The 27,457-nt window shown below is 45.8% G+C and overlaps 1 protein-coding gene across 2 annotated transcripts in view; it reads right to left on the bottom strand.

Moving 5' to 3' along the window:
* Positions 1-27,457, bottom strand: part of CLCN2 (chloride voltage-gated channel 2) — a 141,523-nt gene that overhangs the window by 26,983 nt on the left and 87,083 nt on the right. For both annotated transcript variants that reach the window (XM_083363910.1, XM_083363909.1), the window contains exons 11-16: positions 24,817-24,901; positions 22,990-23,145; positions 14,343-14,412; positions 12,205-12,315; positions 10,139-10,352; positions 6,353-6,486 (exon numbers count right to left, since the gene is read on the bottom strand). In XM_083363910.1, the coding sequence (XP_083220036.1) occupies positions 6,353-6,486; positions 10,139-10,352; positions 12,205-12,315; positions 14,343-14,412; positions 22,990-23,145; positions 24,817-24,901 (770 nt within the window). The remainder of the gene's footprint in view (positions 1-6,352; positions 6,487-10,138; positions 10,353-12,204; positions 12,316-14,342; positions 14,413-22,989; positions 23,146-24,816; positions 24,902-27,457) is intronic.

Below are 27,457 nucleotides of genomic sequence, written 5' to 3' on the forward strand. Positions count from 1 at the left end.
AGGGAGGGAGGGAAGATTGGAAGGGAGGGAGGGAGGGAGGGAGGGAGGGAGGGAAGAAAGGAAGGGAGGGAGGGAGGAGGGAGGGAAGGAAGGAAGGAGGGAGGGAGGGAGGGAAGAAAGGAAGGAAGGGAGGGAGGGAGGGAGGGAGGAAGGAAGGAGGGAGGGAGGGAGGAGGAGAGAGGAAGGAAGGAAGGAGGAGGGAGGGAGGGAGGTTGAAAGGAAGGAAGGAAGGAAGGAGGAGGGAGGGAGGGAAGAAAGGAAGGAAGGAAGGGAGGGAGGGAGGGAGGGAGGGATGAAGGAAGGTTGGAGGGAGGGAGGGTGGGTGGGAGGGTTGGAAGGAGGAGGAGGGAGGGAGGGAGGGAGGGAGGGAGGGGGAGGGAAGAAAGGAAGGAAGGAAGGGAGGGAGGGAGGGAGGGAGGAAGAAAGGAAGGAAGGGAGGGAGGGAGGGAGGGAGGGAAGAAAGGAAGGAAGGAAGGAAGGAGGGAGGGAGGAGGGAGGAAGGAAGGAAGGAGGGAGGGAGGGAGGGAGGGAGGGAAGAAAGGAAGGAAGGAAGGAAGGGAGGGAGGGAGGGAGGGAAGGAAGGAAGGAAGGAAGGGAGGGAGGGAGGGAGGGAGGGAGGGAAGAAAGGAAGGGAGGGAGGGAGGGAGGGAGGGAGGGAGGGAAGAAAGGAAGGAAGGGAGGGCGGGAAGGAGGGAGAGAGGGAAGGAAGGAAGGAAGGAAGGGAGGGAGGGAGGGAGGGAGGGAGGGAAGAAAGGAAGGAAGGAAGGAAGGAAGGAAGGAAGGGAGGGAGGGAGGGAGGGAGGGAAGGAAGGAAGGAAGGGAGGGAGGGAGGGAGGGAGGAAAGAAGGACAGGATTCTATTTGAAGTCAGGCAACCCAGGGGTGGTTAGTTTTTTTCAACCTCAACAACCTCAGCAAGCTGTGTGGACTTCAACTCCCAGAATTCCCCATCTCCACTACTCTATTCCACAGCCACAGAATTGATCCAGCAGCCTTCCAGATGGAACACGGTGGATATTTTACTGCTCCATAAAGAAAAGAGTTTTTTTTCTGCGCAGAATTCAGTCCCCGAAGATTTCCACGTTTCTTAATGTCTTTGCTTTTAAAAAATTAAAAATGTCATAGCCACACTGGGGACCAAGATAAGGAACGGTCCGTGTCCCTTTCCGCTCTTCCTGTGAGATGCAGACTTAGCAAAAACGTGGCAAAACTACTAATTTGGATGACTAATACAGCACAGGACTGTGATAGCTTTTTTGTTTCTGGGGTTTTTTTTTTTTTGAAGGAGAGGAGCAGATGCAGTTCAAAACCCAGCTGGGACGTGAATAACAACATCTCAAAAAATCTAAAAGGTGGATCAGGCCAAGAGCTCACGTAAGCCAGCATTCTGGGTCCCACAGGGGCCTATCTGTTGCATCTGAACAGGAAACTAACCCTCTTCTATTGTGGTTCTCTAGCAGCCAGTGCTCAAGATACACAGGTAGTCCTCGACTTACAAGAGTTCATTTAGCGACCGTTCAAAGTTACAACGGCACTGGAAAATGTGACTGTGATGACCATTTTTCACACTTACGACTCTTGCAGCATCCCCTGAGGTCACGTGATTAAAATTCAGGCGCTTGGCAACGGACTCATATTTATGACGGTTGCAACATCCCGGGACCACGTGATCCCCTTTTGCGACCTTCGGACAAGCCAAGTCAATGGGGAAGCCAGATTGGCTTAACAACCGTGTTACTAATTTAACATCTGCAGTGATTCAACTGAACAATTGGGGCAAAACTCACTTAACCAATGTCTCACTTAGCAACAGAAATTTTGGACTCTGTTGTGTTTGAAAGTTGAGGACTACCTGTCTTTATTTTATTTATATCTGTCTTTTATTACTTTTTAAAAAATATAATTAACTCCAGGTGAGGAACATACTTAATATTCCTTCTTTCTCTCTATTTTCACCACTGTGAGGAGCTGGGCTGAAGGAGAATGAAACGAAGGAATGAAGGAGGGAGGGAGGGAGGGAGGAAGGAAAGAGGAAGGAAGACAGAGAAAGAAAGAAAGAAAGAAAGAAGGAAAGAAAGAAAGAAAGAAAGAAAGAAGGGAGGGAGGGAGGGAGGGAGGGAGGAAGGAAGGAAGGAAGGAAGGAAAGAGGAAGGAAGAAAGAGAAAAAAAGAAAGAAAGAAAGAGGGAGGGAGGGAGGGAGGGAGGGAGGAAGGAAGGAAGGAAGGAAGGAAGGAAGGAAGGAAGGAAGGAAGGAAGGAAGGAAGGAAGGAAGGAAAGTCAGTCAATCAGGCTGAAAACTGGAAAAGATTTTGTTGAAAATGTTGAGATTCTGTCCCAAAGAGTGATTAAACCATCATGTTTTGTAACAGAAACAGAACACGCATGCAACATGTTTAGCCTAATTCTTGAATTAGCCAATTTTCTGAGGTTGCACGATACACAGGAACTATACATTAATTTTGGGTTAATAGGCTGGGTTCACCAAGAGTGAACCAAGATTAATACGATTCAGGTTTAATCTCAAAGTGGTTTGTTGTTTTTTTTGTAAAAAAGCAACTGAACTGTTTTTCCTTGAGGAAGAAGACAATGTTTCGCTTCTTATCCAAGACGCTTCATCAGTTGCGACGCTTGTGAAACTTTCTGGATGAGAAGCAAAACCTTTTTTTCTTCCTCAAGAAAAAAAACAGTCCAGTTGCTTTTTTTAAAAAAAACACCACCACCACCACCACACACTTTTGAGACAAACTATGACCTGGATGACGGAGAATAACTGAGAATAATAAATAGACATTTATTCAAGTTTAGCCTGTTGACGCAGAAACAAGGCCTTTGGCTGACCCGGTTCAATTTATTGTGCGAACGTAACTGACAAAGTCTTCCCGCTTGAGAGTATCGACATACTTAAGGATGATCAAGAAATAATATAAAGGGGAAGTCAAATGTGTCATAGTTACTACACTATCGTTGTTGCCATGATGTCTTTCTGGTGTATATATATATATATATATATATATATATATATATATATATATATATATATATATATATATATATATATATATATATATATATATATATATATATATATATATGTGTGTGTGTGTGTGTGTGTGTGTGTGTGTGTAAATTACTAACAAAGAATTAAGGGAGACTGAGATGCATTTCTGACTCTTTAGTCTTCATCAGTCAGCCATACCCTTCTGAGATTCGAACCTGAGCTGATTGAGAGGTAAAATACACTGCTCAAGAGGTAAAATACACTGCCTAATATGCAATCAGCCCAGGTTCGAATCTCAGAAGGGTATGGCTGACTGATGAAGAGTAAAGAGTCAGAAATGCATCTCAGTCTCCCTTAATTCTTTGTTAGTAATTTACACAAATATATGAACTGTCCGGTGTGACTACAGCCTGTTCGATGGCCTTCAAGATAGGCTGAAAACAGGAAATAAAGATTTGCCCCATGTTTGGGGCCTAGCAAGGTAATCTAAATAGTTAACATATATATATCTATCTCCGGACAAATCAAGCTTGATCTAAAAAGAATTTCAAAAATATCACGGTGGCAATTATGATTTGAACGGATCATTTCCCCTCTGTAATTTTTGCATCCAATTTAGCGACAACGTGCAGCCTTTTGAGTTTTGTTATAATTTGAGCTCAGTGAGGTCAGTAGCTGCTCGGTTGACTCACCCACCAATCGATAAAGCATTAGGAAATTAGCACGTTGCACCAGCTTCTTCGGAAGAGGCATTGGGACAATCTGGGAGAATCTATATTCGTCACAATGGGAAACGCAGCAGGCCGTACACGTTGCGCCTATGGTTAGGCACCGATGCTTCCCTTTAAGCCGTTAAAAAACAACAACCCACGGATGCACTAAGACATCTGTAATGGGAAAGCAAGAGTAGAATAGAATAGAAGCTGGAAGGGACCTTGGAGGTCTTCTAGTCCAGCCCCCTGCTGAAGCAGGAGAACCTATACCAGGGGTAGGCAACCTTGGCTCTTTTACGACTCGTGGACTTCAACTCCCAGAATTCCTGAGCCAACATAGGAATTCTGGGAGTTGAAGTCCATGAGTCATAAAAGAGCCAAGGTTGCCTACCCCTGACCTATACCATCTCAGACAGGTGACTGTCCAGTCTCTTCTTAAAAATCTCCAGTGATGGAGCACCCACAATTTCTGGAGGCAAGCTGTTCCACTGGTTAATTGTCCTCACTGTCAGGAAGTTTCTCCTTAATTCCAGGTTGCTTCTCTCTTTGGTCAGTTTCCATCCATTGTTTCTCATCCTTCCCTCTGGTGCTTTGGTGAACAGCCTGGCCCCCTCTGCCTTGTGGCAGCCCCTCAGATACTGGAATACCGCTATGTTTCTCAACCTTGGGAAGACGTGTGGATCAACTCCCAGAATTCCCCAGCCAGCATCTCCAATTCTCCTTCGCCAGCTTTTCCTCGTAGAACAGTGGTCCCCAATCCTTCTGGCTCCCTGGACCGGCAGCAGTGGTGGGGGTGCTTGGAGAAGAGGGGATGGTTTTGCGCATGCAAATGGAAAACATACACACCCACCACTTGTGCAAAGGGAGCTTCTCGTGCTTGCCCGCTACTTGTGGGGACCGATCCCCAATGGGCCACAGCTCTATACTGGGCTGTGCTCCAGGGTTTGGGGACCCCTGTTGTAGTATTTCACTGTTGTGAAGCTCAAACTTGCATCACAATGTCTCTGTGTACAACTGCTTAACACCAGCTCTTGTGGGAGGTGAAGGGCATAGGATGGGCACATTGGTTACAGGTCGTCCTCAACTTATGGTCCACAACTGGGAGTAGAATTTCCACTGCTAAGCAAGACAGTTGTTAAGGGAGTCATGGGCCGTTAAGCGAATCACTGCAGTGGTTAGGTCAGGGGCCTTCAAACTCGGCCCTTTTATGACTCATGGACTTCAACTCCCAGAATTCCTCAGCCAGCATGCCTGAGTCATAAAAGGGCCGAGTTTGAAGGCCCCTGGGTTAAGTGAATCACAACTTGGTTAAAAGAATCTGGCTTCTTCCATTGGCTTTACTTGTCAGAAACCAGATAGAAAGGTGGCACATGGCAATCACATGGCCCCGGCATGTTGCATCCCTCGTAAATACATGCCGGTTGCCCCCTATCCTAATTTTGATCATATGACTGTAGCAATGCTGTGACAGGCATGAAGGGCAAGGATCGGTCATAAATCAACTTTTCCGTGCCACTGTAATTTCAAACGGTGGGTAAACAAGTGGTTGTAAGGGAAGACTACCTGTATGTGATTCACGTGGCCAACATTTGGTTCTACTCAATGTTCATTTTCGACTAAACTCTTAGGACCCAATACACCAACTTGCTTGTTATGTTAGGATTTCATTTTTTTAATGCTTAGGCTTTCACTTCTGTTGGTGTGGCTAAGGAACCAGAGTTAGCGTGCAAGACTCCAGCTGTGTCTTAGGGCAAGCAGTCCAATCATGGGCTTCAATTAGTAAAACTAAACCCAGTGGTTAGAATATAGTATTGCAGGCAAACTCTGCCCACCACCAGGAGTTCAATCCTGACCACAGTTTTGTTCCATACAGTATAAACCAGGGGTCTTCAAACTTGGCCCTTTTATGACTTGTGGACTTGAACTCTCAGAAATCTTCAGCCAGCGTGCCTGGCTGAGGAATTCTGGGAGTTGAAGTCCACAAGTCATAAAAGGGCCAAGTTTGAAGACCCCTGGTATAAACCTTGAGAACTCTCAAGCTTCCTCTTTCCGTTATATTTTCAAGATGGACATGTTTAATATTCATATGTTATGCACATGTAGGGGTGTAGGTCTATTATTTATTTATTTATTTATTTAATGGGACTTATATCCCGCCCTATCTCCCGAAGGACTCAGGGCGGCTAACAACAATAACATATAACAGAAATTAAGATAAAATTAAAATTAAAGTCATCTGTGCAATAAATTAGTATATGTATGTTGTATATAGTATGTTTAGGTGTGCGTCGTGTATGTGTTCACTTTGAGAGCGGATAATTAAATTTCATTTTTGATGTGTGTCGTTGTGCCCACAGTAAAAAAAAAATTGACAATAAAGGTTATCTTATCTTATCTTCCATCCTGCCGTAGTCGGTAAAATGAGGACCCAGATTGTTGGGGGGCAAATATGCTGACTCTGTAAACCGCTCAGAGAAGGCTGTAAAAGCACCATGGAGCGGTATATAAGTCTAAGTGCTACTGCTATTGCTGGTTGTAAAAAGTAGATTGGGGGTATTTAGTTCTTGCTTGCAAAAGTCAAGTTCTACAACTCCTGACCTCATCCCGCCTCTCCAAGCTGCCTGCCTATCTTTTTCTCTTACCAGCTGATTCCACCAGAGCTAGGCTTTTCATCTTGGTGCTGTGTAACACATCCTGAAGATCCCGATACCTACAGTTCAGGGTGATATAACGCACGTCGCGCACCATGATGTCCTCCACCCGTACGTTGTACTTCCTGAAAAAAGGCAAACAAGCTGGCTGAGTTTACACACTTAATCAATTATTTAACCTACTCTCTGGATATTACCCATGCATTAAACTGCAGGCAGTCTTTGACTTACGACCACAACTGAGCCCAACATTTCTGTCGCTAAATGAGGTATTTGTTAAGTGAGTTTTGCCCCCTTTTATGACCTTTCTCGTCACCGCGCTTGTTAAATTAGCAACCTGGTTGTTAAGTGAATCTGGCTTCCCCTTCGACTTGGCTCGTCAGAAGATCGCAAAAGGGGATCACGTGACCCCGGGACACTGCGACCGTCATAAATATGAGACAGTTGCCAAGCGTCTGAATTTTGATCACGTGACCCTGGGGATGCTGCAACGGCTGCGAGTGTGAAAAATGGTCATAAGTCACTTTTTTAGGTGACGTTGTAACTTTGAGCGGTCACTAAACGAACTGTTGTAAGTCGAGGACTACTTATACAGTGAACAAAGTCAGCGGGTTTTTTTTATAATTAGTATTTTTCAGCAGAATTAAAGTAGACAGTTTTTTTTAAAAAAGCGAGAAAACAGAATATTAAAAAAAACCAAGCAAGCAAGAAAAGAAAACACAGACTTAAAACTTCCATTCTTCTTTCTGTTAATTGCCATCTTATTCTTACACCTTCCTCTTTGAGCCATCAATCAAATCCATCAATCATCGATGCAGTCTTTTCTTCTTTCAACAAAAAGCCCGTGTAAAGCTTCCAGTCTTTTAAAAGAAAAGTCTTATTGCCTTTTCCCTGGCCAGTGAAGTAAATTGGTTGGGTTCAGACAACACACTAACAACCTGGAAAAGAACTTAAGAGTAATGTTAAGCAAGGATCGGTGGGTTATGTGAATGCATGTGCTAGATCTTGGCCTAATATGCCGAAGACTCTGACATTACAGGCAAGGCATGGCTTTTTAAAGCAGAGGTTGAGAACTCAACCCACCCACACCAACCTTTCACAAATTCTTAATTGGTTCTGGGAGATGTGATGAGTATGTACCAAAAAACAATGAGTACCAACCTAATTTTTCCCATAAGGAATAATGTAGTGAGTCACAAGGCAGCCGACACTGACAAGTTCTAGCTTGTGCGCTGAGTACCAAACAAACAACAAATATAAAAACGATGTTTTTTTATACGATGTAAAAAAGATGTTGAGACTCTAGAAAGAGTGCAGAGAAGAGCAATGAAGATGATCAGTGGACTGGAGGCTAAAACATATAAGGAACGGCTGCTGGAATTGGGAATGTCTGGTTTAATGAAGAGAAGGGCGAGAGGAGACATGATAGCAGTGTTCCAATATCTCAAGGGCTGCCACAAAGAGGAGGAAGTCAAGCCGTTCTCCAAAGCACCTGAAGGCAGGACGAGAAGCAACGGATGGAAACTAACCAAAGAGAGAAGCAACCTAAAACTAAGGAGAAATTTCCTCACAGTTAAAACAATTAACCAGTGGAACAACCTGCCTCCAGAAGCGGCAAATGCTCCAACAGTGGAAGTTTTTAAGAAGAGACTGAACAGCCATTCGTCTGAAAGGGTATAGGGTTTCCTGCCCGAGCAGAGAGTTGGACTAGATGACCTCCAAAGTCCCTTCCAACTTTATCATTATCATTATTATTAAGTTCTTAGGTCAAAATACATTGAGTAGCCAATTTGATGAATTTCAAAGCAGTTGAATACCAAGATACCACTGCATACTGGGCTTCTTCGTTCCTGGATTTTGAAGAGCAAAAGGGGTCCCTAAATTGCCGTATAACCACTTTGACCTTTAATACTTTGCCCCTTGAAAAATACTCTCCTTGGTCACCCTGCCGCACTTCTCAAGAGGAAAACCCCCTAAAAAAAATAAATAAATACGGCAAGTGTAATCGTCAGCTTCAGGGAAGTTGTGCACCTTTTGGATCCAGGGAATCTTGCAGGGTTACAAAGTCTGTAACAGCAGCAAGGAATTGGACACTTGCAAAATGCACTTTGCACGATGCTTTGGCACAAATCAATAGAGGCTACGCCGGTAGAAAAACAATATGAGCGGCCAGCCTAAAAGCTAATGACGAACTAGATTCCAAAGAGGAGAAATAAACCAAGAAATCCAAAGAGTCTTAGCCCCCTATTGCAGGGGTCTTCAAACTTGGCCTGTTTACGACTTGTGGACTTCAACTTCCAGAATTCCTCAGCCAGGCACACCTGGATGAGGAATTCTGGGAATTGAAGTCCACAAGTCATGAAAGGGCCAGGTTTGAAGACCCCTGCCCTATTGCTCTGTGGGCATATGGAGAAGACATTAGGCGAAGATGTTTTTGAGAAGAGACTGGACCACCCTTCATCTGAAATGGTACAGGGCAGGGGTCCCCAACTCCCAGTCCGTGGCCCAGTGTTGGGCCTCAGCCTGCTCAGAACCGGGCCGCAGAAGTGGTGTATGCACGTGTGAAGCTGCATTTGAGAAAGCAGTGCGTGCACGCTCACATAACCATCCCATCCACCTCCTCCTAGCGCCACCTCTGCCGATCTGCCGAGGTTGGAGAGTGCTGGTATAGGGGTTCCCGCTTGGACTAGAACAGCAGACCCCAACCTTTTGGGCAGCAGGGACCAGTTCCCTGGATAAAGTTTTTTTCCATGGGCTGGAGAAGGCTTGGTTTTTGTGTGTGGCCTGCATCTTTGCTTGTTTGTGCGACCCGGTTGCTGGTATACCACAGACTGGTGCCGGTCCAAGGACCAGGTGTCGGGGACCCCTGGACTAGAACAGGGCTTTTCAATCTTTTCACCCATTGTACCACTTTTAGGATACGGCAACATCCGAGTACCACCAGTCTCCTAGCAAGGTGTCAAAAACTTGATGACCAAAAAAAAAAAAAAGGAAAAAAAGTGATGAAGTACAGCTAGTCCTCGACTTACAACACTTCGCTTAGTGACTGTTCAAAGTTACAATGGCACTGAAAAAAGTGCCCCCCAAGCCACAGCCGAGCAAGACACCTGCCTCCCCGCCCGGCGGCGCTCTTCCTCCTGTCCGAGGTTTTCATTGTTGTGAGCATTTCTGTTGAGGATTGGCAGTGGGGGTGGGGTGGGGGTGTGTTTGGTTTTTATTTCCCCCCATCTGGTGGGTGGTTGCAGCAGGTTTTGGTCACTTCACATGACCCTGGGACACTGTGACCGTCATAAATATGAATCAGTTGCCAAGCATCTGAATGTAAATCATGACCCTGGAGATGCTGCAAGATTCCAGCTGATTGGCACTTCTTCTGGGCTCACAGAAGCGCCAGGATCAGTGCCAAGCTCCAGCTGGAGCCTGGCGCTAATCCTGATGCTTCCGCCGAGCCCTGACAGCCCTGCAGCTCCAGCCGTCTCTCGCTCAGGCTTGTGCGGTGCTGCCACCGGTTCAGCTCATTCCCCTCCCCTGCTACCACTTTTCTAGGAGGGTCGCGTACCACCTGCCAGGCGCCAATGTACCACAGGTGGTACCCGTACCACTGGTTGAAAAGCCCTGGATTAGAAGACCTCCAAGGTCCCTTCCAGCTCTGTTACTCTGATTGTTTTTTGAACCATAGCTCCCATTAATAGTTATTATTCAGGGTGCTCTGCATCAAGTTCCCTGCAGCATTACAGCCCTGAGTCAGGGTCATCCCCCACATTCGTGCACACTTACTCCTGGTGTCCCCAACCCAGCTCTGGCAAATAGGGCAGTTTCTTGATCCGGATGATGCTGTCGTACAGGGAAGGCTGCAAGCTCTGGGCCACGGCATTAGCCAGGATCACTGCAATCATAACTGGCAAGATATGCGAAATCTGGCCGGTCAGCTCGAAAACGATGACGGCGGTGGAGACCGTGTGGGTGACGGCTCCAGAGAGGGCAGCTGCACCTGGGGAAGGCGGGGGGGGGAGTGGGAAGGAAGAGATCCATGTCAGTGAATAGCAGCACCGTTTTCTGCATTAGGAGATGGGGAAGGCCTCAGATTGGGCGGATGGCCCGCCGGCAGTTCAGAGGGATCCAACGTTTGGAGATACTTATTTATTTTTTGTAATATTGCATTGATTTTTTTTCCTCATTTTACAATTGTGATATTTAAAAAGCAACGTGATGACTGGGTTAATCAATAGTTCAATAGTGTACATAAATGTTTAGTATAAATCTCCTGTTACAACATCAGATATTTCCTCTCTTTTTCCATTAATATCTGTTATCTCATATTTGGCTGGTACAGGGGTCTTCAAACTTGGCCCTTTTATGACTTGTGGACTTCAACTCCCAGAATTCCTCAGGCTGGCTGAGGAATTCTGGGAGTTGAAGTCCACAAGTCATAAAAGGGGCAAGTTCAAAGACCCCTGGGCTAGTACAATTATTGTTATCAACTAAATAAAAACATCTTTGTTACAGTTTTCAATAAGTTTTAGCTTATACCTATTTTAATTGCATTTGCAATTAATCCTTGTATACAGTCAATGTCCTAGTATTGCTTTTTTTTCTTTCAGGATTTAATTTCCCATCGATATTCAAAGTAACACTATTATTTATGATTTCCAAGTATTTTATATTTAGGTGACCAAAAGTTTCCCTTATCTCAACTTCTTCTTTTTTCCCTTTTCATACCAAAGTCTAATATTCTGGTTACACATCTTATCTATTTCATTATAATATTGCTCTGTTTTCCAAACGTTATCTATTTTCCACCATGTTCAATCATCTAATTGATAATACAGTAAACCCATAATAAATCAAAACCATTATAGGTGTGGGCTGGGTTAACAAATAATTCAAATTTTTAGTTTAAGCCTAACATTTGGAGATATTTTTAAAGGTTTGCCATGCTAGACAGACTAGGCAGTTGCGCCCTTGGGACATGTGGAGAGCCTGTTATGAAAATTATTATTATGACAATAATCGAGTAGGGAATTATGGCCGTAAATCATTGTGCTCATAAGCTGAGACACCTCATGACCAGATTTGAAGTTAGGTTTTTTTTTATGATGATGATGGTCATTTAAGCGAAGGCAGCAGTCACTATAAACAAATCCATTTTCTCAAATGGGCTGGAGGTTTGATCAGCAGCACTTCTGCTTTTAATTGTATTTAGAACCAAAAGAAAATTACAACCTGAAATATCACTAACTTTAGGATGCCTAAATTCTAGTGCCTGTCTGTCCATCTGTCCATATCCATCTATCCATCTTCCCGGCCAGCCAGCCAGCCAGCCAGCCATCCAGCCTGCCAGCCTGCCTATCTATCTATCTATCTATCTATCTATCTATCTATCTATCTATCTATCTATCTATCTATGTATCATCTATCTATTCAATTTATATGGCCATCCGTCTCAGCTCCACGGGACTCTATGAATGGTGTACATTGTTAAATACCACTAACAGTTACAACCTGCCATCCTTAAAACCAATTTTAAAAAACAGTAAAACTTTTATTAGTGATGTCACTGAAGTGGGGTCTGCAAGAGCTATTTTAAATCTCACTCTCCCAGTTTGTGAGACTGAAGGGCCGAGGGTCCTTCTCCCCTATAAGTCCGACACTGAAACATTCTCTCTTTCATTCTTGCCATTTTAACCTTCTTTCTCTTTCACTTGCAGCCCTGGAGATGTAAGCCCCTCCAACCAAACTATTGTGTGAACGCAACTGCTAGTTCTTGAACTTAGGTGGTGAAGCCCGTGGTTGTTCGTGTTTGTACCCGACCTTCTGGAAACGGAAGAAAAATTGCCTCTTACCTACCACTGCGTAACCCCCGGGCACAATGCGGTAGATATTGCTGTCGGTGTGAATGCCATCGGGGAACCATGCCGCCATGCTCTCACCCATCAGCCTGCCAAAAGCTGCCCCTGTGCGAAGAGAGGAAAAGTCAGACGTGTGGGAGAGAAGCAGAGAGATTTTCTCTGTTCTTGAGATGAAGGAGGAACCGATTTTCTGGATCTGGGGGGTGGGGGGTGGGGGAGAGCTAAACGAAACCCACTGGCTATTGTCCCATAAGACTAAAACAAAAATGGGAAAAAATGGATTTAAATCTTTAAACCTAATTATCTGTTGAGAAAATCTTAACCAGCAAGAATACTCGGAACTTTATGGGAGAAACAAATCTAAATAAGGACTGTAACAGGATGTATGGCTGTGGTGGCGAACCTATGGCACGGGTGCCACAAGTGGCAAGACAGAGCCCTCTCTGTGGGCACGCGTGCCGTCGTCCCAGTCCTGGGCCTTCAGCTGGGTTTTATAAAACCTTTTCGCTTTAGGCCTCCGCTGCCGTGTGCAAAAAAAGAGAGGTTCAATCAATCAATCAATCAATTTCAACTTCTCGTGGGGAAAAAAAAAGTTCTCGCAAAGTTGGAATTGATTGATTGGACTTTTTAGTCCCACCCAGTCTGCCGTTACCACTGCAGCCACGCCCACCCAATGGGCCACGCCCACCCAATGGGCCACGCCCACCCAATGGGCCACACCCACCCAAAGGGCCACGCCCATCCGGCACCCGATGATACATAAGTGGGTTTGGGGTTGCAGTCTCGGCACTCGGTCTCACTGATATAAGGTGAGGCAACCAGAATGATCAGATAGAAAAGAAATATTATATTGATGTGATCATTATTTCTAGGAATATTGGGGGTGGGGGTGGAAATCATATACGTAACTGTTATTTATCAAAATAAGAAGAACTGTGTTATTTCAAGGTTTGCAAAGAAGACATTTTGGGGGAAAGGGGAAATCAACTAAATGTACTGTGTGGATTATGGATTATAGAAACCAATCGTTAACGATTTTTCTTTACAAATGTAAACCCAGCAAACACACAGTTTGCCATCTATTAAGCGATTTATGCTTTTAAAAAAAAAATCAATAAAATATATGGAAAGAGAACTAAAAGAAAAACAACCCCCCCCCCAAACAAACCACTTTCAATAACAGAATCACACAGTTGTTATTGTTGCAGTTGTTAAATTGGAAACATGGCTGCTAAGCGAATCCGGCTTCCCCATTGATTTTGCTTTGTCCGAAGGTCGCAAAAGGAGATCCCGCGACCCCAGGACACTGCAGCCGTCATAAATATGAAGCAGTTTGCCAAGCGTCTGAAATGTGATTCCCGTGACCTTGGGGATGCTGCAACGGTCGTAAGTGTGAAAAAACATTGGTAAGTCCCTTTTTTCCAGTGCCCATTGTGACTTCGAACGGTCACTGAACGAAATGTTGTAAGGCGAGGACTATCTGTATTTGCCTGGAAAAGGTAAGGTTCAAATCCAGGGTGATATCAAGAAAAGATGCAGCTCCGGAGTGGGCATCCGCCGTGACCTGAAGACCTGGTTGTTCCAACAAGCGGGCCTGGACTGACTACGTTTTTTAATTAGGCTTTTTACTGGGTTAAATTGTCTTGTATTTATTGCATCTATCGTTTAATTCTTTTTTAAATTTTTCACTTTATGTTTTTTTAAATTTTTATGGTTGTGAGCCGCCCTGAGTCCTCAGGGAGAAGGGCGGCATATAAATTTAATAAAATCTAAATCTAATCTAAATCTAAATCAAAGAAAGAGCCTTGGTGGAGCAGTGGGCTAATGCCTCCTTAAGTAACACCAGCTGCCTGCAATTAGTGCAGGTTCGCATCCCACCAGGCTCAAGGTTGACTCAGCCTTCCATCCTTCCCAGGTAGGTAAAATGAGGACCCAGATTGTTGGGGGCAATAAGCTGACTTTGTAATAATGCCGCTTGGGGGGTGTATGAAAGCCCTAATAAGCAGGCATATACATAGAATGAAGGCTACTGCTAAGCTTGTAAGCCGCCCTGAGTCTTCGGAGAAGGGCGGGATATAAATGGAATTTTTTTAAAAAAAGTGGGAGAACAGGACACAGGGGGTTTAACTTACCAATGACAAAGACGGGCATGAAGGCCCCGCAAGGCACAGGGATGGTGGTAGCCAAAGCTGACATCCAAAACTGGAGGGAGACAGAAAGACAAATGTTGATTAGCGGGAGGGGGGGGTCCTCTACGCCAAGAGTGAAAAACCTGGCAGTTTTCAACGTCATTAGAATAAGTGGGGGGAGGGAGATGGGGGCTTCAAATGGGTTAAGTTAGAGAAGCGAAACCTCTCTAGTTCCGCAGACAATTTTTTTGAGATAAAGATGTATGGAAACATTTCAAGGACATTCGGTGTGAAGAAGATAGCAGATGGTTCTTAAAACAACGAGAGAGTGTTTACATGAGCTACGTGGACATCTGGGAGGTTTGGCTGGGAATATCGTTGTTATACGCTTTGGTTAGATGTCTTAAGTTTTCCTTCGCCTACTACACCATGTTATGTATTCAATAAACCTGTAAGGTTTTAGAGAAATGAAAGAAATCGTGGCCTTTATTTGGATACTTGGTTATTCGAGCTGACACTCTGACACTCTATGCTGGCTTCAGTGGCGTAGCATGGGGGGTGCAGGGGGGGCCGGCCGCACCGGGCGCAACATCTGGGGGGGGCGCACTCGCACTGAGCTGCTCAGGGAGCCCCAAGGGCTGCACAGAGTTGGCTTGGCTCCGCTCTTGAGCTGCTCTTTCTTGCAAAGCGAAATGAGTCCGGCAGGTGAGATGGGCGGCCATATAAACTGAATAAAATAAATAGAAGCGGCCAACTCTCCGCCCAGGCTCAGGCCAACCGCAAGTGCCCCGCAGGCACCCCGGCAGGCTTGGCCGAGCGAAGACGGACCCGCCGGCCGGCCGGCCGGCCTAGCTTCGTGCGCATGCGTGGCTTTATTTAGCAGGGCTCACGTGCGAGCTTGAATGCAGCGGCTCTTGCAGGTCGGAGCCCCGCCCAGCCGCCCTCGAGAGGGACCCGGAAGCATCCCGCATGCGCGCGACTCTTCTTGGAAAGTCTACGCCGCTGCGGGGCACATCTTTTCGGCGGTGCCGTGACGTCACCGCCCACCCACCCCTCTATTTCCGCTTCCGGTTGCCTTGCCCCGGGTGCTGACAACCCACGCTACGCCACTGGCTGGCTTCCCTGGTTTTCGTGGGTTTTAGCCTACCATTCTCGCAGCCTCCAGCCAGCAGGCCTGTTGGTTGCACCAGCAGTCCTTGACTTACAATTCGTTCAGCGACTGAAGTTATGACAGCACTGGAAAAAAAGATGCCCTCCAGCTGATCTCTGCGTTTAATGAAATGACCACTGCAGTGTCCCCACACAATCATGATTGAGGCGCTTAGCCACCAGCTCCCGTTTATGACGGTCACAGCAATCCGGGTGACATGATCGCCCTTTGCAATTTTTCCCAGCAGACCGCGAAGAACGGAGTCCTTCTTTTGAGGGAGATGGGTGGTACGGCAATGTGAAAAAGAAATATAATAATAAAAAAAATCTAATATAGTAATGCAATCAAAAAATGGGGCAGCCTGCAGAGAAGATGGCAAGCGATGGTCACATGACTTTTCCCTTATAGATTGTGGCCAAAAAAAAAAGTTTGTAAAATTAGGTGCAGTCGTGTGATATCTCGTTTAATGACCACCCTGATGAATGACGTCTACTGCAATCGTAAGTCAAAGACTTCTAGTGTATTGGCTGCAAGGCTGGGGCTGGTGCTGACTTATGTCTCTGAAAGGCCCTGGGTTCCAGAAAGCTAATTCATGGTGTCTCTACCTCCAGATCAAGAGGGAGACAAGAGACTTCTCTGCATTGAAACATGTATCGTCCTCGACCTAACGACCACAATTGAGCCCAAAATTTCTGTCGCTAAGCCAGACAGTTGTTAAGTGAGTTCTTCCCCATTTTACGGCCTTTCTTGCCACGGCTGTTAAGTCAATCACCGCAGTCGTTAAGTTAGCAACACGGTTGGTTGTTAAGTGAACTTGGCTTCCCCATTGACTTTGCTTATGATCACATGACACCCCCCCCCCCGGGATGCTACAACCGTCATAAACACGAGCCAGTTGCCAAGTGTCTGAGTTTTGCTCATGTGAGACTGCAGATGCTGCGACGGTCATTGGTCTGAAAAATGGACATTTTTTCATTCGTTTCAGTGCGATGGCAACTTCGATCAGTCCCTAAACGAAAAGCTGTAAATCGAGGACTACCACTACTTTGGATTTTTTGAAAAAGGGGAGTTGACACAAACACACAAGAAATTGAAGGCCAGGATAGAAAAAGGGAATCAAACTGGAGATGGAAAAGCAACTATTGGTCTGAGCCAGCATTGTCAGCTGGAAAGGAAAGGAAATAATTGAGGATTTTTTTTTTTGGTCCACTGAATTACTGGAACTGATCTTTACTGAACTATAATTAAGAAACATTATCAAATAACCAAAGCAACATAAATTTTAATGCATAGAGGGGGAAAAAAGAGAGATTAAAAAGTACAAAAACAAATCTACTGGGGTTATATAGGTAATGTACACGTAGTATTTTTTTGTCTATTTATTTTTATTTATTTTTTTATTTTAATCCCATTTATATCCCGCCCTTCTCCGAAGACTCAGGGCGGCTTACAATTTAAAGCACAAATCAATGTGCTTAGCAATAGCCTTCATTCTATGTATATGCCTGCTTATTAGGGCTTTCGGGGGGCCCCAAGCGGCATTATTACAAAGTCAGCTTATTGCCCCCAACAATCTGGGTCCTCATTTTACCTACCTCGGAAGGATGGAAGGCTGAGTCAACCTTGAGCCTGGTGGGACTCGAACCTGCACTAATTGCAGGCAGCTGGTGTTACTTAAGGAGGCATCAGCCCACTGCTCCACCAAGGCTCCACCAATGCTATTTAAGGCATTCTAGGCCCGTATTATAGTCTATTGCTACTGAGATAAACCATAAAATCTATCCATGTTTGATAAAAGATTGCTGCCTCTGACATCTCATTATTTTAACATTGTCATGATTTATCTTAATGTGGCAATTGAAGAGGCCTTGTTAACCCACTCTCAGTGATGTAGGACTGACTTCATCGTTCTGTTTGTCTTCCAGTGATGCAATTTGACTGAGATATCAATTTTAATTTATCCTTCTCCTTCTTCCCCTCCCTTCCAGATGCTTTCCTGCCTTGTTCAATCATTTCGTGCCACTTCAATCATTACAACTTCTTATTCCAGTTTTTTTCCCCTCACTGATATGCTACTCATAAGACGGCTTTCAGGAAGTTAAGTCTGATGTCGAAAGGACCAAACAAACTTCGCCTTCTCTCCAGATGTTTAATTTCCAGCCCCAGATAGTCCCTGACTTAACAACCACAATTGGGCCTACAGTTTCTGTGGCCAAGCAAGACAATTGTTAGGGGAGTTCTGCCCCATTTTACGACCTTTTTTGGCGACAGTTGTTAAGTGAATCGCTGCAGCTGATAAGTTAGCAACACGGTTATTAAGTGAATCTGGCTTCCCCATGGATTTTGCTTGTCAGAAGGTCGCAAAAGGGGGATGACACGACCCTCCAGGACACTGCAATCGTCGTAACTACGAGCCAGTTGACAAGCATCTGATATTTTGATCATGTGACTGGTGGGGAATGATGCAACGGTTGTTAAGTGTGAAAAATGGTAGCAAGCCACTTTTTTTAGTCCCGTAATAACTTTGAAGGCCACTAAACGAATGATTGTAAGTGGAGGACTATCTGTATACCTCTGTGTTCTTCCTCTGTCACTTTGCAAGTCTCTTTCCTGAATCTTTGAAATGGTATAGAACAGAGCTGGAAGGGACCTTGGAGGTCTTCTAGTCCAGCCCCCCGCTTAAGCAGAACCTATACCATCTCAGACAGGTGACTGTCTAGCCTCTACTTAAAGATCTCCAGTGATGGAGCGCCCACGATTTCTGTGGGCAAGCTGTTCCACTGGTTGATTGTCCTCACTGTCAGGAAGTTTCTCCTTAATTCCAGGTTGCTTCTCTCTTTGATCAATTTCCAACCATCGTTTCTTGTCCTGCCCACGGGTGCTTTGAAGAATAAGAGTACAGATCCCGGCTTAGTTCCTCTGTTGGAAAACCAGATTGGCGTGTTTGTTAACTTAGCTGCATTTAAACGACAGGGCTCAAAGTGTCTATGGAGATTCTCCATCATCCAGGTCACGGTTGTCCCAAAGGTGCTTTTTCAAGAGGCAACGGGACTTTCTTGTTTTTCTCTGAAGACATTTCGCTTCTCATCCAAGGAGCTTCTTCAGCTCTGACTGGATGGTGGGGAATGGAAGGACTTGTACTCCTTGCAGACAGATGGTCATTTGCCTTCTTTTGTAGAGTTGTGGACACCACTTGGAGCTTTATCTGTGTCCTCAGGGTCATCTGAGTGGTGCAAATGGAGCCTTCGTATTCCTCCCCTCAAGTTTGAACAGCCCTCCCTCAACAGAGGGGGAGGGATACAACATCATCTATCTCCAGTCTACAACACGGTCCTGTCAGCAGTTCCAAGAAGGCTCCACACCCATTTGAACCACACAGGTGACCCTGAAGACTCAGATAAACCTCCAGGTGGCCTCAACGACTCTCTAAAACAGGGGTCTTCAAACTTGGCCCTTTTATGACGTGTGGACTTCAGCTCCCAGAATTCCTCAGCCAGGCATGCTGGCTGAGGAATTCTGGGAGTTGAAGTCCACACGTCATAAAAGGGCCAAGTTTGAAGAACCCTGCTCTAAAAGAAAGGCTCCTTGCAGAAAGATGGTCATTTGCCTTCTTTTGTAGAGTTGTGGAGACCACCTGGAGCTTTATCTGTGTCCTCAGGCTCATCTGAGTGGTGCAAATGGAGCCTTCGTATTCCTCCCCTCAATTTTGAACAGCCCTCCCTCAACAGAGGGGGAGGGATACGACATCATCTATCTCCAGTCTACAACACGGTCCTGTCAGCAGTTCCAAGAAGGCTCCACACCCCTTTGCACCACTCAGATGACCCTGAGGGCACAGATAAACCTCCAAGTGGCCTCAATGACTCTCTAAAAGAATGCAAATGACCAGCTGTCTGCAAGGAGTATAAATCCTTCCGTTCCCCACCATCCAGTCAGAGCTGAAGAAGCTTCTTGGATGAGAAGGGAAAAGACTTCAAAGGAAAAACAAGGAAGTCCAGTTGCCTCCTGAAAAAGCACCTTTGGGACAGCGTTCCGGGTTTCCAGGATGTAAGTTATTTCAAGCTACGTGAGAAAGAATCACATATTTGGAATGTTCACTTACTACGAAAGCTTTCTTTCCCAGCCTTTAAAAAAACACTAGCCAACCAGGAAGAAAAGGCCTAATCTAATTTCCCCAAGGTGGAAGGTTTGTTAACTTGCTTCATCGGGTTACTGAATTTAGCCCGTTCTGAGGGTTGCCCAAGGCATTAAACCATAATCTCATCCAGCAGATTGGCTTTGCGATAAGAAGCTGTCATAAAAGACTCATAAAGGTGAATTGTCCACAAACGGAGCATGATGTCCAATTTCATTTGTTAGACCTTTGGCTTAAAGTTGTTATGCGAATATTCTCCCTTTGTTGAGAGAAACAGCTAGGATTGCAATCTTGTTCTTGGTACCTCTTACAAGCTCGCTACAGTGTAATTTGTAATCTGTCAAGAAAACCAGAACTCATGATTGTACCGGATTGATCCCATCCTTTTTCTTAATCTTTCCTAATACAGGAGGAAGTGGTTTGAGGCACCTCCTTCCAGACCAGGGAAGACAATTGGTCCCCTTGTTCAACACCGGGGGTCTTCAAACTTGGCCCTTTTATGACTTATGGACTTCAACTCCCAGAATTCCTCAGCCAGCTACAAAAACTATCCATATGGTGTTGTAACAACAACGTGCACCTGAACATCGGCAAGACGAAAGAGATTTATTTATTTATTTATTTAATAATATTTCTATACCGCCCTTCTCCCGAAGGACTCAGGGCGGTGAACAGGGCAAGAATAAAAATACAAAATTACAAAAGTTAAAACAAGATTAAATAAATGCCCATATTAAAATACATCTTAAAAACCCAGTAAAAACAATACAAACCCCCCCCCCAGTCTAGATGGTGCTAGACTTCCGGAGGAAAAAGGAGGAACCTGCCCCACTTTACATTGGGGGGGGGGGGAACTGTGTGGAGAGAGTTTCCTCCTTTAAATTTCTGGGAATCTACCTCTGCGAAGAACTTACCTGGAAAGTTAATACAACCCAGGTGGCCAGAAAGGCCCAACAGAGGCTTCACTTTCTCAGGGTCTTGCAGAAGAACAGGGTAGAAGAATGGCTAATGACCCTCTACTATAGAGAGCGTCCTCTCGTATGGTATTGTGGTTTGGTATGCTGGTCTGACAGCCGCAGATAGGAAAGCATTACAGAGGGTGGTGAGCACAGCACAAGACATGGTGGGCTGTGCCCTGACACCACTGGATGACCCCGCCAGGGCTCGCTGCCTTGGAAGAGTGAGGAAAATCCTCAGGGACGACTCACACCCTGGACGGTATCTCTTTCCTCTCCTACCATCGGGTAGGAGATACAGGAGTATAGCCAGCCGTACTAACAGGCTGAAGAACAGCTTTTATCCATGGGCTGTTAGGCTTTTCAATGGGATATATTTTTTTTTTATTGAAAAGTTTTAAAATACAGTTTTCCTTTAAAAAGCCCCCCTTCCCCCTCCCTCCTCCCCCCCCTACCTCCCCCCTACCTCCCCCCCTCCCCCCCCCCCGACTTCCCAGAGCTAAATACAAGGTATATATATATAAAAAAGCAATCATAAACAACCATATACTAACAACTATAAATTCTAAAATCCATCACTCTCTAGCTTATATAGGATAAAACAAACCTTAGCAATATTAAATATATATAAAAAACTAAAAGAGAAAAAGAGAAAAAAAACGAAAGAAGACTTATTCGAATGCTACATAAAACTTCTTAACCCTATACTTGTTCTGGATAAACTCAATCCATTTTCTCCATTCCATAATATAACGTTCTTGCGAATGATCTTTCAAATAGGCCGAAATCTTCGCCATCTCTGCCAGGTCGGAAACCTTTAAAGTCCACTCTTCTATGGTCGGCAGTTCCTCTTTCTTCCAATATTGACCTATCAAAAGTCTTGCTGCCGTAACTAAGTTCAACATCAACTTGGAGTCCACAACTGTAGCGTCGACAATTATTCCCAACAAAAAAAATTGCGGACAAAACTTTATCCTCCGTTTAAAAATCTTCTGCATATTCCACCAGACTTTTATCCAAAAAACCTTAACCTTCTTACATGTCCACCATATGTGAAAATATGTTGCATCTTCATCACCACACCTCCAACATTTAGGCTGGTAATTCGGATACATACTTGCAAGCTTTTTAGGATCTAAATGCCATCTATAAAACATTTTGTAAAAGTTCTCTCTTAGATTTTGAGCTTGAGTAAATTTTACATTCCTCACCCAAATCTTTTCCCACGTGTCCATTGTAATAACTTCCTGAATGTTTTGGGCCCATTTTATCATACAATCCTTAACAAGCTCTGTTTCTGAATCAATCTCTATCAATGCAAGATATATCCGTTTGATATGTGCTGGTCCCTGATTTCTAATTTGCTTTATCAAATTTTCATCAGTCATTGTAAAACCATTTTTCTGGTCTTCTTTCCACCTGGCCCGTAACTGAATATATTGAAACCAAGTTTGAACAACCTTCTCTTCTCGCAAGAGGCTATATGATTTCAAACACCAAACATTCCTTTCCAAGCTTAAAATTTCCTTGTACGTAGTCACATCATGTTTGAAACCAGCATGTATATTTTCTATTGCGTGTTTTGGAATTGCCCACAATGGTATCTTGCTGCTTAACTTACGTCTATACTTCTTCCAAACTCTCAGCAATGCCTGTCTTAAAATATGCATCCTAAACACAGTATCTACCTTCTTATCATACAACAAATATGCATGCCAGCCAAACAACAAATCATGGCCCTCAAGAAATGGGATATAATTTTTATAATTTTATAATTTTATGTATGATTGACTTGCAAGGCCGGTGTGTTGTGCAATTAGCTCACATGGTGTAACAAAATGGTGGGTTTGTTGTCACTGTGAGTTGTGGTGGGGGTGGGGGCAGGAAGGGAGGCTCGGCCAATCTCAATGTATACATGGTTGTACTTTGACAATAAAGGTCCATTCCTTCATTGAAGTCCACAAGTCATAAAAGGGCCAAGTTTGAAGACCCCTGTTCAACACTAACACCCAGATAAGCAGAGATTACCATTAGGGTCAATACTAAGCAATGATCAGTCCGTAAACAATATCTCAATCAAGGAACCACCAACTCAGAAAAACAATCAAACAGTCAACAACGACCCAATCAAGGAACCATGAAGAAGAAAACAACACACCCACCAACAGTGACAGGAGAAGCTACTCTATATACACAAAGAACCAACCCCTTCTCTCTTCTAGCACTGATGACGTTACCTAGTTGGGTAATGAAACGACGGCAAGAAAACTATCCAACTCGGAGAGCACCAACGACTCCACAACACCAACAGATTTTGGGAAAAAGACACTCATATTCCCAGATCCCACTAGAGGAGAATATCCCGGGGAGAGGCAGGGTTATCCAGAGCTGTCCAAAGCCACAACACACCTTCATAAGAATGAAAACCACCAAGGTGACAAAGACATTGGCGCGGGGGTGTTTCCAGGCTTCCGAAACGCCACCGAACTCAAATTCTTCAGCCAGGCCCTGCTTGGCCCACGTGCGGTTATCAAACAAGGTAACCAGGGTTTCCTTCTGGGTGAGCTGAAAGGGAAAAGGCAGAAGGTTAGGGGCACAATTAACTGGTGAAAGCTTTGCGTTGATTGCTCCTGGGCCCTACCCGTCAAGCAGCCAGAATTTTGTATTCAATTTCCGGAAGATTAATCAGTGGAGCGACTTGCCTCTAGAACAGGGATAGCGAAACTTTCAGAGACAGAGTGCCCAAACCGCAACCCAAAACCCACTTATTTATTGCAAAGTGCCAGAGCCGCACCAGGATTGTGGTGCCCTCAAGGGGGGGGAGCAGGGAAGCCCCTCTGAGTGCCACCTCTGGCACGCAAAAACCGGGGACACAAAAATGGCCCCCCGGGTTGCAAGGTGCAAAAACAGCTGCCGCCGCACCGCAGGGTGCAGGTACGAGGCGCTGCACCACGCAAGAACGGGGCAGGGCTAGCGAGTATCACGCAGGCACTAGCCCTGACCCATTTGCAGCGTGTGCGTGCTCGCGGCCCCGTGGGCGCATGCAGGCATGTGAAATGCTTCCCCCTCCCTTTTCTTCCAGTCCGCCAATCGACAATGGTTGGTGACCTCTGCTCTACCACTTCTACTCGAGCTGGCTAGTTGGCTGCTTCGTCTCCTTTGTGCTGTGCGCGGCTCCTGCTCCGGGCGGCGGTGGCGGCTTGATGGACTTGCTGGCGGCGGTGGAGCGCGTGCCAACAGAGAGGGCTCTGCGTGCCGCCTCTGGCATGCCTGCCGTAGGTTCGCCACCACTGTTCTAGAAGTTGTGGGTGCTTGAACACTGGAGGTTTTTAACAAGAGATTGGACAAGCATTTGTGTCTGAAAGGGTAAAGGGTCCCCTGCTTGAGCAGGGGGTTGGACTAGAAGGCCTCCAAGGTCCCGTCCCACTCTGTTACAGGTAGTCCTCGACTTACAACTTACAATACAGTGACCGTTCAAAGTGACAATTGTTGCAGCATCCCCAGGATCATTGTGATCAAAATTTAGATGCTTGGCAACTGACTCATATTTCTGACGGCTGCAGTGTTCCGGGGTCCTGTGGTTCCCCTTTTACGACCTTCTCACAAGCCAAAGTCAACGGGGGAAGCCAGTTTCACTTAACCACGGTGTTGTCAGCTTAGTGACTGCAGCAAGAAAATGAGGCAGAACTCCCTTAGCAACTGTCTCGCTTAGCAAGAGAAATTTCGGGCTCCATTGTGGTCGTAAGTTGAGGACTAGCTGATATTCTGTTGGGCCCAAACATCACACTTCTACACCCGGAGCGTCAAATAGCAAAACGTGGGGAAAAAAATGAAGGAGAAGAGGAATAGTACAGGTAGCCCTTGACTTACAACAGTTCGTTTAGTGACCGCTTGAAGTTACAACGGCACTGAAAAAAAGTGAATATGACCATTTTTCACACTTATGACCGTTGCAGCATCCCACGGTCACGTGATTCCCCTTTTGCGACCTTCTGACAAGCAAAAGTCAGTGGGGAAGCCAGATTCCCTTCACAATGCGTGTTACTAAGTTAAGAACTGCAGTGATTCACTTAACAACTGTCGCAAGCAAGGTGGCGTAACAGGGCAAAACTCCAATCAACCACCGTCTCGCTTAACGGTGGAAATTTGAGGGTCAGTTGTGGCCGTACGTCGAGGACTACCTGGGGATTGCGCGACGCCTGATTGGACAGTCTACTTTGGGGGCTCACAACTTACCTGGCCTGCCATGAATTGTCCAAAACCAGGTGGGAAAGTCAGCGTTGCTATGAGGAAGGTGACGAGAGCAGGAAACAGCAAGCGTCTGTCAAGAACACAAGAAAACAGTACAGGGTTACATGGCAGCCCCTCAAAATTTTGCTTCCTGCTTCCTCAGCTCCAAATTCTGGTGCCCTCTGGAGATGCTGAATGCTTAGGCCAGAGGTGGTGGGCCACGGTGGTCCTGGAAACCACATTGTCCCTCCACTGTGGTTTGTGTGGTTTACTGTCAGGCACAAAGGATCGGGACCATACTTTACACTGCAGCACAGATGGTTTATTTCAAGCCTCTTACGAAAGTCAACTGGCCTGCACAAAAGTCCAGTCAATTAATGGCCGGCACTAAATTGGCGCTAGATAATTCAAGGGAGGGGGGGAATGGGCTTAGACCAGGGGTAGGCAACCTTGGCTCTTTCATGACTCGTGGACTTCAACTCCCAGAATTCCTGAGCCAGCATGGCTCAGCTTGGAAACCTCTCCCTTTCCCCTCAGCATGGCTGGCTCAGGAATTCTGGGAGTTGAAGTCCATGAGTAATAAAGTGGCCTAGGCCTAGGCCAGGAGTAGGCAACCTTGGCTCTTTTATGACTCGTGGACTTCAACTCCCAGAATTCCTGAGCCAGCATGGCTCAGCTTGGAAACCTCTCCCTTTCCCCTCAGCATGGCTGGCTCAGGAATTCTGGGAGTTGAAGTCCATGAGTCATAAATTGGCCTAGGCCAGGGGTAGGCAACCTTGCCTCTTTTATGACTCGTGGACTCCAACTCCCAGAATTCCTGAGCCAGCATGGCTCAGCTTGGAAACTTCTCCCTTTCCCCTCAGCATGGCTGGCTCAGGAATTCTGGGAGTTGAAGTCCACCAGTCATAAAAGAACCAAGGTTGCCTACCCCTGTTTGTGGCAACATAAGGATTCTAAACTTATGGTGCATTTAATTCCGCCCCCACCTCTGCCTGCTCTTTTCTTACATTTATGGAGGCATCTCTTAGTTTCTTGCCTTTCCCGGGAGGGGAGCAGAATGAAACTCTAGTTTTAGCATCACAAGATATAATTTTTTTTTAAAAAAAAGAAGACCCTCACCCACACGTGGGACGTGATGCCTCCCTCTTGTGGGGGACTTCCCTCGATGTTAAATGCAAAAAAGCTTGACCATCGAAAGCTGGCCCCTACTTGCCCTGGGGGCTTGAGGCTAGAGAAGGCTGGTGCTTTAAGCCCCTCCGGTGATCCAAAAAGGGGAGACCCTCGGAGATGCCCTGCGACAGTATGTGAGAATGGCCTTGGAAGCCCAAGAGATGCAGCCAAGGGAAAGGTCGGATGAAAGGCAACTGAGTCCAAAGGAGGAATGATGGCAGGGAAAGTGGCTAGTTTCTTAAGCTATAAAGGGGAGGGGAGGGGGGGAAGATACACTTTCAGATATGTAAGATTGATGTTAGCCTTGTAAAAGGTAAAGGTAAAGGTTCCCCCGCACGTGCGTGCTAGTTGTTTCCGACTCTAGGGGCCGGTGCTCATCTCCGTTTCAAAGCCGAAGAGCCAGCGCTTGTCCGAGGACGTCTCCGTGGTCATGTGGCCGGCATGACTAGACGCCAAAGGTGCACGGAACGCTGTTACCTTCCCACCGTAGTGGTCCCTATTTTTCTACTTGCATTTTTACGTGCTTTCGAATTGCTAGGTCGGCAGAAGCTGGGACAAGTAACAGGCGCTCACTCTGCTACGTGGCACTCGGGATTCGACCCGCCAAACTGCCAACCTTCTGATCGACAAGCTCAGCGTCCTAACCCACTGAGCCACCACCAAATAGAAAACAAGGCCCCAGAAGCAAATTTTACTTTTTTGTACGGTGATATTAATAACACTTTGCAAGTCTTATAGTATAATCTCCCAAGAGATTTTATCGCCCAACCGAGATATTAGGGAGAGTTTTTTTTTGAACTGCAGGCCAAGTTACCTTTTATTTCACCATGTCAATGAAGATCCTCGGTCGTCCAGACAGATTTGTCTGGAAGTTGAGCCGTGGCAAATGAACTTCTTTTCTTTCCTGATCTGAAAGGTTTCACTGTTTATCTGACTGGCTTCTTGAGTCAGAGTTAAGCGTCTCAGAGGGACTCTGGAGAACATATATGCCCCCCCCCACCCACAACCGACTTGCTCAGACTGAAAAAACTACTCGGAGCAGTGAAACGTTTCAAATCAAAAAGACTTGCTGGGACTCAATTCCAGACTTTTATCTCATCGTTCCCTTGGCTGTTGTCTCATCGCTTTGTCTCCCAATTATACCACCAAGGTTTACAGCAGTGCCTCTTTCTTCCCCCCCCCAAACATTTTGGGCACCAGGGATCGGTTCTGTGGAGAGAGGTTTTTCTGCAGACCGGAGGGGTGTGTGTGGTTTTGTGTGCTGCCTGTATCTCCGCAGATGGGGCTTCACTTGTTTGCATGGCCTGTTTTCTGGCATACCGCAGTCCGGGATCCATGGACCAGGAGTTGGGGACCCCTGGTTTACAGGCACTACCCCCAAGAAGTCACAAGCTGCTGTGGAGCTCCAGACCCCCAAAGCCCAGCCCACCTGCCCCATCCAGTCGGCTGACCCCATCCCTTCCCATTCTGGTCTATG

This window comes from Vipera ursinii, assembly GCF_947247035.1.
Source record: "Vipera ursinii genome assembly, chromosome: 5".
Lineage (NCBI taxonomy): Eukaryota > Metazoa > Chordata > Lepidosauria > Squamata > Viperidae > Vipera > Vipera ursinii.